This window comes from Fulmarus glacialis, unplaced genomic scaffold (genome assembly GCF_000690835.1).
Source record: "Fulmarus glacialis isolate BGI_N327 unplaced genomic scaffold, ASM69083v1 scaffold2039, whole genome shotgun sequence".
NCBI classification, from domain to species: Eukaryota; Metazoa; Chordata; class Aves; order Procellariiformes; family Procellariidae; genus Fulmarus; species Fulmarus glacialis.
Window position 1 is genome coordinate 1 of NW_009233651.1, and position 10,930 is coordinate 10,930.

At 38.8% G+C, this 10,930-nt stretch overlaps 1 protein-coding gene across 1 annotated transcript in view; it reads left to right on the forward strand.

Moving 5' to 3' along the window:
• Nucleotides 1–280: 280 nt before the first annotated feature.
• LOC104082298 (spindle and centriole-associated protein 1-like) overlaps nt 281–10,930 on the forward strand; it is a gene marked incomplete at both ends in the record, with an annotated part of 14,104 nt that continues 3,454 nt past the window's right edge. Inside the window, 8 exons of the mRNA XM_009585374.1 lie at nt 281–328; nt 1,406–1,552; nt 5,823–5,925; nt 6,699–6,820; nt 8,466–8,563; nt 8,857–8,999; nt 9,216–9,356; nt 10,159–10,424. Of these exons, the coding sequence (XP_009583669.1) occupies nt 281–328; nt 1,406–1,552; nt 5,823–5,925; nt 6,699–6,820; nt 8,466–8,563; nt 8,857–8,999; nt 9,216–9,356; nt 10,159–10,424 (1,068 nt within the window). The remainder of the gene's footprint in view (nt 329–1,405; nt 1,553–5,822; nt 5,926–6,698; nt 6,821–8,465; nt 8,564–8,856; nt 9,000–9,215; nt 9,357–10,158; nt 10,425–10,930) is intronic.

The following is a 10,930-nucleotide window of genomic DNA, read 5'->3' on the forward strand; positions in this document are numbered from 1 at the left end:
GTGGACGTGACCCCTCTCGCTTCCTTGGTCGTGCTTGAGGTTAGGCCTCCCAGCCGGCAGCCCGCTCTTCAGGCTGAAGAGTGCGCGCCCAGTCTCGATAGCAGTATTGGTTTTGGTGATTGCCTACCTCACTGAGGGTGGAATGCCATAAAAATGCACCACTGTATAGTTTTATGCTAATTATATTGCAATTTAGAGGGTTTTTTTAATGAAACTTGAAAAACAATCCAGTTCGTCCTCAGTTCTGGCTTCTGATGTGTTCTCTGGTTCCTGTTTGCAGAGTACCGTCCATGATTTGACAGTCCACCGTGCAACTCCTGAGGATATTGTAAGTTTAACAGCGATCACTGCTCCTTCTCTGTAGCAAGGAGATTTATCTGGTTTTCTAGCATAAGTGTTTGCTATACTTATGGGGCTATTTTCTGCCAGTGTTTAATCTGCCTTTTTAAGCTTCTGAAAATATTGGTTCTTTAGTGTTCATTCTTCGTTTATGGTATCATGCATCCCCAGCTCTGGCAGTTGGTGTTTTTCAGTTTTCTTTTTCCATTCAGAAGCAGTAGCTGTAGTTTTTATTACAATAATGTGTATACTATCATAAAAGCATAAATACCTAAAACCACAGTGGAGTAGGTGGAGTAGTTGAAGTTAAGTCTCATCTCTGCTTGAAGGACTGAAACACATGCTTTATTTTAGGAATCTCTCTAATTCTGAGGATACTCAATTTTCATTTAAACAATTTAACATCATTTCTTTATACTGAACAACCTGTTCATTACAAAATACGTGAATTCCATTTCATTTTCCTTGGTAGCCCTGATTACCACGATGGAATAGGCAGTATGAGCTGTTGCTGCTTATAAATTTTGACAGGTTAGTCAGGACAGGTGGGCACAATAGCAGAGAGAGACTTGTTTCTATAAATGGTTGGCTTGATAGCTTCCAGACACTTTAGCAAGCACTTCACACATTTAATTTGTTTAATTTGTATTTAAACTGAATATATATATATATCATTGTTAGAAGAAGGGAGGAGTATCTCTGGTGACTGACAGTGTTAAATCAGGAAGATGCGTTATGTCCTTTTATGCATATTATAGGTGGTAGTGTTTGGTTTTTTCCTCCCTTTACAGCTGAGAAAACTCTTACTGAGTCAGTGGTGTAGGGCAGATGGAAACTGTGAGACTTTCCCCATTCACCTTTGGAGCTGCTTTAAATTTGGCTAGTACTGGTAGCATTTTACATTTCTGGATGTTTGTGAGGCTGTCATTAGTACTACCATGAAGTTAACATAAATAGTATTCAGCGCGTGAATGATAAAATCAGTAAGAGCTTGTTAGCATTACCCTGCAAATTTTACTTTAGATTGTCCCTTGATTTTGAAATGGTTTCTTTCATGTTTACGTAGCTGCGTCGCCATGAAATACATAAATCAAAAAACAAAGCACTGGCGCATCTGGAATTGCAAGAGAAAGCACTGAAAAAAAAATGGAAGAAGCAAAAACAACTGGCTGCTGATTCCTTGGAGAAAAGGAAATTGACTTTGATGCATGAGGTGAGAGCTAAATCTGCACTTTCCGCCTGCTGCAGATGATTTGCAGCAGCAGTGGAAAAGTGCTTTTGCACATAGGTCAACATTTGCTCCTCTTGTTGGATAATTTGACTTCATAGATGTGTACACTCTCCCTCCTCTATGTGTTGCGTGCATGCAATGATTGGAATAGGCTGTATAACATATTAACTGATCTATACAGTTGTTCATTTGATCCTTGTTGCCTGGCTATGCCCTCTGTAATTCTGCAGGCCTCTTTGCATCTGAACAGGAACTGCTTGCAGAGTTGAACTCTGTGTTGTGAAAAAGATGTGCGTTCTTATTGCTATCTTGCCTTCTCCCCCTGTCTAGTATTTTTCTTTGATGGAAGCATGAACATTTCTCTTTCTGGGAGGGACATCCTTATCTGCCATCGCTTATTTAAACAGAGAAAGTGAAGAGTCGTAGGGACTGAAAGGGTGAGGCAAGAAGTTGGTAAGGAAAGCTTGTCTGGAAGGAAAATTGACACAACAAAAGTTGAGGAGCTATGGCTGCTAGCAGACAAGCTTGTCATCTGGGGATCGAAAAGCTTGTTCTCTAGGCATTCTGAAGCACTCTGACTGAAAACGTATTGTTTAATTTGCTTTTGAATATTGAACTGTAGCAGCAAATCTAAGCTTAGCTAACAGAGACAGTAGCTGTCACTGTCTGAAAAGGGATTTCAGTGGTAGACATCCTTTTGTTTCACATGGCAGGTGACTCCTTGCCGTATGTTATGAAAACTAACCTCAAAACATAGTCATTAGCTTTCAGACCTCGTCAGCACGTGGACAAACTGTGAATTATTCTTGTTGGTAAAGAATGATGATGAACAATGTTTACCTAGCAGTTAAAATAAACATGATTTAGTAGTCCTGTAAATGTGTAGCGGATTAACCATCACAGACCTCTTCTCTCTTTCATCTTTTGTAAATTTTCAGAAGTCTTTTTCTGATCTCTGAGAACATTCAAGCACAGACAGAAACAAATGAAAGTACTTAGAATTGAAGATCACCTTCTAGTTTCCTATTTGACACCTGTTTCTCTGCAATCACAGTAGAATTTTTGTGTTAAGTATATCGTGCTAATCAAGCCTCAAATTTTAATTTTGACCTTGTTACTTTTATACTTTTCTGCCAAGTGCATTTTAATGGAGTGTTCAAAAAAGCTGTGGACTTTTATACAAATTTTCCTCATGTAATAGAAGGCTAGTTTCAATAAGACTTCCATGCAGAAATAAATTATGTATCACAAAGGTAGATTAGGCTACCCACTCTAAGATTTGGCTGGACTACCTATTATGTGACTTTGTTATTTTGCAGATGTGAAGCTCGTGGTTAGGAAATAGTCTTCCTAGTATTTGTTGCCATTTCTAATGGCAATGCACAAATTTCAATTCCTCCTGAGTAGCTTTCCCCTTCATATTTAAAAGATTACTTTATTCAACATACCCTTTGTCTGCTTCTGAATCAGAGAAAAGATGCTTCCAGATAGGAAGACAAAAGGAGATGATGCCAGGCAAGATGAAACCCATCTGACTGTTGCTGTTGGAAACACTGGCATCTTCTTGTGTATAAAGAAAAAATAGATGGAGGAGAGTCACCATTTTTGCCTGTCCCTAGCTTAAATCTTGTTAATTGCTGGGTCCTGTTGTTCAGAGTAACTGGGGAGACTCTTCAGTCTGTGACTCCCAGTACAGCACACACACTGTGGATTGTCTCCTTGTCTCTGTTACCTTGGTGATCTTTTTTCCTTATTTACTGCTGTGAGAGTGTAGCTTCCTAAGCCCCTTGAATCCTACTCAGCTGCAAAAGACTCAGAGACAAAAACTAGGAAGATGCTGCTACTAGTGTGTTTTTTCTTGTATTGTAGTTGTGAAAAGAAAGAGAGCAAAAGTTATAAAATGGGTGAGCAAAATCTTAATCTTTCGGGGATTTGTCTGCCTAAAAATCTGAATGAAAAAATAATATGAGTTCGTCTCTGTAGCTGTGGATTGTGAATGTGTAGGTATCACACTGATTGGTCATATAACAATTTGTTTTTAAAATAATGTTAGTGTATTGCACTGAAGGGTAGGTGGTGAATGGGTTATCATAGTGGGGAGGTTTTAGGATTAGTCCCATTTAATTATATGTAGTAACAAACTGAAACAGGAGGGAAGATGAATTTTAATTAAATTCATAGGTGATACTAAACTGGGACAAGGTACAGCACTCAGTGAATTTGTCAAGGGCATGTAAATGGGCCAAGAGGGGTTAGAAGCTGGTATCACTTTGTTTTCTGCTGATCACAAGCAAATGTGAGCTAATCTACCTTGGGAGCAATGCTCTAAAAATGTTCATAACATGTTGAGCAGGAGGGCAAAGCTTAGGAACCTGCTGATGCTGAAAGAGATCTAGTAAGGAAGGTGAAAACAAATTAATCAGGATAATTTTTGTCTGATTAAACACATCACTTTAGTTTTAATTGTGTTAGGGAAAGGAATCATGTTTTGGGATAGTCAAACTTTTTTCCTTTTTTCCTTTTTTCCTTTTATGTTCATAACATGTTGAGCAGGAGGGCAAAGCTTAGGAACCTGCTGATGCTGAAAGAGATCTAGTAAGGAAGGTGAAAACAAATTAATCAGGATAATTTTTGTCTGATTAAACACATCACTTTAGTTTTAATTGTGTTAGGGAAAGGAATCATGTTTTGGGATAGTCAAACTTTTTTCCTTTTTTCCTTTTTTCCTTTTTTCCTTTTTTTTTTTCTCTGGCATGACTTTGTCTAAAAACCTGCATTGTTTTGACATCAGATGGCTAAATGGAAAGACTAGATTTAGTTAGTATCAAGTCTGAAAACTGAATAGTGATTTGGAAAAGTAGATATGTGAGATGATTGAAAGATGAATATTCACTGATTTGCTAAATTGGTTATGAGGAGAAGTGTAATATACTGCAGTGTAATTCAGGCTCAAAAGACTAGAAAGACATGGAAACTAGGTATATGGGGAAACTTCTTGACATAACAAAGCGTCGTAAAATGGGGGGTGGGGGAAAACAGGTGAAATGCCACTGCCTAGAATTTTTTGAATGAAGCTGAATATAAATCAGCAAACTTACCAACGGACACTGAAAGAAACTCTGTGGAGATAACAGCATATAGTGCTCTGAAACTACCGCAGACCAGTCCCTCTTATGATTCCTGGGGAAGCAAAAATTGTCACTCAGTTCTCAAATTTTGAATGGGAGGGCATACATGAGCCTGTCTTTTCTGTGGGATCTTCTAAAGTACTCGCAGTCTCTCTGGCTAAATTTGATTACCACGATGAAGTGGAGGTCACTTGCATATCTGGTCTCCTCTCAGGTGTTTAAGAATAACTACCTTCTTCCCAGGTTGTGGGATATAATTTTACTAGTTTACCATTTCCACCTTTGTGAATGAAACCACAAGTCATTGAGGAGTTTTGAATTGCGTTCTGCCCACGAAGCCACGTCCACGGTCAGCTCCATTCAGCTCACAGTAGCTGAATGCCTCTTTCTTTGCACTCAGAAACCTGCCTCCTTAGGAGGCCGCTGTCGTGGTGCCAGGGTTGGACCTCAAATACTGGGGGAGAGAGACCTTGAATACAGAAGCTGTGCCTTGTGACAAATGTGTGGAGATTCCCAAAACGTCTTCTGATGCCAGGTGTAATGAGCTGTGTTTATGTCTATATGTTTATGGCGGTATGTGGCTTAATTTTTAGGCAGGATTTTCAATAGTGATGGCTGAATGAAACAAGTCTGCCTGAACTGGTTTGGATCTAATCAAATAGTGCAGGTTTTGGGTGTCTGTCAAATGTAGATAAGTGTTCTTTGACTCAACAACATTGAGATCAAATGATTTGAGGATGCATACTGATTTTTTTTAATTGCCAGATATATGTCTTCGTTTTGATAAGTGTGTCATATATGCCCAGCTTCTTGTTTGTGTCAGGCTGGGAGCAGAAGAAGGGAGTGAGAGGATTTGCTCTAATGAGAAAGAATCAGTGCTGATGGGTGCCCCAGAAGTAACAACTGTTTAATTTTTCGGAAAAACAAGGTGAATTCTAGTCACTCAGAATAAAGTATGGTTTTCTGATCTATCTTAATTAGGACCTAATTGCACAGTACCAACTTTGCAAACATTGTCTTGTTGGCTGTTCTCTTGGTAACTGTTTATAAGAACAATACCAAAAAACCAAAGGAAAAATCGGTACGTTCAGTATGAAATATTGCATTATATGCTATACTTTCAGATTCTGTCTGATCAATACCATTTGCAAGATGTATTGGAACGCTCTGATCAGGTTATGGCTGTGGCAAAAGACTTGTTTGGGGATGCTCCTCGCACGCGAACAGGTAGACCATCTCATTCATGTATGGTAGTACATTTAAGATTATCTCCTTGCTTTTCATAAATAGCCTCACTTTGCAAAGTATTCTTTTTAACTGTTTTCATCTCATCATCTAACATAGTATGATTGATCCTGTTCATGTTGGATGAAACACAGATGAGGATAACACCTCCCATGGCAGGGGAGAGCGAGCCATGGCTGGTTATTCTACTGTATCGGTCGATCGTGGAATTTTGGCTCACTTACTGTGAAACACCTGATACTTGCCATTTCCACTGGCCGAGCTGCCGGCCTATACAGAGCACCAGTTCAAGCCACTGTAGTAGTTCTGGTTTGCATTGCCGCGTGGGTTGACTGCGTGCTCTTGGATGTTGTTGAAGATTTATCATCAGTTCGTGAACAAGACTTCCTTTTCTTCTCCTGGTTTGTGGGCCCTGATGCTGCTGAAAGACAGGATTGGCTGTTTGCATGCGAAATCTTAAGCTTAGATTCCTTTCTGTGTAGGCTGCCATTCTCTTTTGCTTATAATGACTGTTTCATCCTATATGCTGCTTCTGCACAAGTGTATTTATGCTGGTGAGAAGGAGAAAAACCTGGTACATGGCCTAATGTCTTAAGATAACTCTATGGTTGGCCTTTGGCAGTTGTTTGAAGTGACATACATCCCTGTGACCCTTTTTGTGCAAAGTACGGGAACTTGCTTTTTGGTACAAAGTCCTGCGACATACTACAGAGAGAGTCCTCTGTGTTCTTCCCTATTCTGTCTGATTCCTCTAGGTTTCGCTAATGTAACAATGGCTCCTAACTGTGACCTAGAATCATCTCAAGGACCCATTGTACAAAAATGTGATCCTCCCACTCAGCTTTCCATCCTTAGTGAATCTGTCATGGATTCCCAGGTAATGTATATTCAGTTCCATGCATGTCCTGTAGCTTTTTTTGTTTGCACAAAATAAGAATACTGAAAGGCAGCATTTCCAAGCAGACCTAAACCTTTCTTCCGTGTATTGATAACATGTTGATAACACACGTAGAAAATGGTGTTAAATGGAGGTGAGTTTATTTTGTGAGACCCTGGGAATCATGATTTTTTTGATTTCTTAACCTTTGAATATGAGAGACACCAACTTCTTATGTCTCATAGAAGCGCTCTCATATTAGCATGCTTTCCCTTCTAAATTCTAGAATTACCAGCAAGAGAACAAAGTAATTACAGACTAAGAAAACTCTTGTGTCACTTAACTAATTGCTGCGTGTTGAAATACGCCTTTGATTTTCTAATTAAGTCTGCATGTATGGGGATATAGCCAGTTGGGCTCCAATTTATTTCTGATAACACACACGTAAATATACCCCAGTTAACTCCACAACCTTGATTAGTCCTACAAGTTTAACTTTTAATACTTCACATTCTTTTACAATTATTTAGATTTGTTTAAAAAGTTTAAAAATTGTTTAAATTTGTTTAAAATTTAATTTAGGTTGCCTTTGTGTTCTGTTTTCTTTTCATAACGTGAATTGTACTAGGGATGCTCGCTGTGGTTTGAGAATAGGCATATGACACTCCCGGAAAGCAGCTCACTGATAAAGACCAAAAGGGCTGTGGGGGTGAAAGTGGTGGTGTCATATTCTCATGGTTCTCTAATCCTGTTTCCTACTATCTTGCACAAATATCTGCAATTTGAGTTGCAGTACTGCTGTGTCGTGTATTTCGGTGTGGTATTTGTTTTTTGGGTTTTTTTAATAAGAAGAGTTAACTGTGGCGTCTTTATAAGCTGTATCACTGGATGCATGCTGCAGGATAGGTTTAGATTTTTAAAAGACACATGTACTGGTAGTTGTCTGCTGAGCTTCTGTGAGATTTTCTTTTCCTTATGTGCCTACAAAAATCATAGTGAAAGGCTATCTGGTGAAGCCTGAAGTACAGAAACCTGGTAGTTTGAGGAACCCTAATTCCAAATCTGATTGCTTAAGTTTTGCTATGAATGTGGTATGTAGGACTGTATTTTGTTCTGGTTGCATTTTACACATAGAATATAAATGTAATTTTGCAGATCTTATTACAAGGTTGTTTAGCTTGTAATGTCAAATGGCTGAAATTTTAGAAATGCTGTAATTATGTGGCTTTTCCCATCTTCTGCCTGCAGTATCTCTGTATTTGTTTTGGTACAGTCTTTAAAGCTTTTTTTATCCTACAGTGTGTGTAGTGTCTTTCTTATTTAATACAAATAATCCAAATAAAATATTAAATATTTAATTAATCACTTCCTGTGCTATTTTCAGAGGCAATTGTCAGTATTAGTATTTCTTAGGTACTAAAGTCCCCCAAAACTCTTCCCACAGAGGGGTGTGTTTTTCCTTCTTTCTTTCTTTCTTTCTTTCTTTCTTTTTTTTTTTTAATTTTGTTTTGGAGGTAGAGACTGAAATGAATGTTTTTGTTTTTTTCTTGAAATAATTTCAGAAAATTGATCTCTAACTTCTTCCTAAAGACAAATTGAAATTGCTCTGAAGTCCCTTTTGTTTTCTTTGTTGAATCCTAAAAAGGCTCATAATGAAGTGGAAGAGGAAGCATTATCAATCTATCAATCAGAAGATGGACACCATGACACTCTGAATTTCAAATCCAGCATCAATTCTGACAGGTCAATACAAATATATCCAGTCAGGTTTCCACTCCACCTTCTTAACACTGGAAATAGATGGAGTTGAAAGGGTGTTGCATGGGTATAGTTAAGTTACTTTTTCTGTTGTGTGTCCCTCCCACCCCGGCTTCCCGACCTCAGAATTCTAGGGAAACCCCTTGTAACATTCAGACTGGGGATGAGCAGGGAACTCACCTGAGCAGTTATAGATATTTCAAAAAGCTCTTTCTAGATAATCTAGAATCATGCTATTATCCTATTATAATTCACTATTATGCTTGTTTTGAATGTAGGCTACTTAGGTTACTGAGAGAAGAAAATTCCTTGGTGAATTCTCAGTTGTGGGCTGAAAAGGATATGAGAAAAAGTGCCTTATCACCGGAATCAAATGTGCCTTTGACTCCAACAACTGTTTCTCCATCGTTGGATCAGTCAGGTTGGATTTGCCAAATCACAGCCTCTCAAGGGTTGTTAGGCTGTTCACAGGATCCTGTCTGGAATTCCTTTTCTGGGTGGGGGTGAGAGACAGACCATGTGACTTAAAAAGCCAGCTCTTCTAAAAAAGTTACTGTATAACATATTACTATGTTATAAGAACATACCCAAAATATTTCATGTGTGTATTTTTTGGTCTGTTTTGTGTTTAAATCAGCCCTCAATGGTACCAATGTAGTCAAGAGAATCCATTCAAGACTTCAGAATGAAGACGAAGAAGAGACTGTAGACTCCACTTACACTGTGAGACAAGTGCTGAACCCAAACTCAAGGAAACAAAAGCAAATCGCAGCAAAAAGTTTAGTACTTTTAAAAATAGCATACCTCCCTTTGACCAAGGTCCTTAATATCATAAGAAAATGTAGGTTGAAAGGGATCTTTGGAAGTCGTTGCAGAGCTAACTCCAAAGTTTGATTGGGGGGGCCTTGTCCAGCCGAGTCTTGAGCATCTCTAAGGATGGACATTCCACAGCCCCTTGTGTGGTGTGTTCCCCTGTATTCTGCACATTCATTGGCGAAGCAAAGTCCATAGGAATCTGGGAGCCATAAATATGGCCCTTTGATGCTACCCGTTACCTTGCTAGCCGTGGAGTTCTCTCCTGTGCAGGGCTTTTCTATTTCTGATACAGCTTTCTATTCTATGCTGCACAGATTTATGATACGTTGCAGTCCCCATATTCTACACGCATTTGTATGTGGGAACTGACATCAGATACAAACTGTAACATGAAAGGATTGTTGTAAAAGAGTTGCTCACTAAATATGAGACCTGAAAGCAGCTGATCTTTTTCACTGGCTGTTCACTGGCAAACTGTTCCCATGCTTTTAACTGAGAAGGAGGAAAGTATAAACAGGTATCTAAGATAAAAGCACCAAACAATCATGCTTGAGAGGTACTAACATGGTGGCAGAAAATGTGTTTTTTGATAATCTGAAAATAACTGGAATGACTGGGGACGTTCTTTGATGATCCATTTCAGCTCAGGGCAAGAGAGGGCCTCTCCTTTGATTTATTTCAATAAACAATGTAATTTCATTGGTATTGCAAAGCTTTCTATACAAGTTGAAATTCCAATGACACTTTTTTTCCCCTCCCCTCAGTGAAAAGAAAACAAGCTGCACAGAACTCTGCAAGACAGAGGAGAGATGATTCTCCAGCTAATTCAATCCCCATTGACATTCAGAGGAACAACAAATCCAGCTTAGATGTTCTCAACCGCATGATAGGTGAAGTGGAGCATGAATTGGAGGAATATGAGCGATGTACAGGTCGTGAGGTTCAAAAAACTGAGAGAAGTGAAGGCCTCACTGGGTTTACCTTGTCACTAGTGAACGCTCTCTGTCGTTTGATGCGCTATCTCAAAGAGGTGAGAAGACTTTAAATTGCTTCTGTAGAGTGGATGAAAAAGTATAAAGTTACTTTGCAGATGTGAATTTTGGTCTTTCCTAGCTCCCAGTCAGTTTACTTTGAAGTCTGATTATCATTGCTTATTATTTGGATTGCATGCAGTTAGGAGTTAAAACTTTTAGTTTGCTAGAAACAGGTATCCCTAATGAAAAGGGAGGAGTTGACTGCAATGAAAGTCTCTCAGTGACTATTAGCAGAAAATACCAATTGAAATTGTTTTAAATTTGTTATTTAAATATATTCAGAGTTGTAGCAGGGTATTAACTACAGCCTTGTTTGCAAATTCATTTTCTTCCTTTGCCTCCCAAAGGCGATGCTATTGTCACTACAGCAGTGGATCCAAATCCCTAATTTTCTATGAGGGATTCCTTAGCTCTCTTTTTCTATCCATAGCAACAACTTTAGCTTAAGCAAGAATGACCTGAAGTGCTCACTATAGCAGTGCACAGCTGGGGATCAATGGAA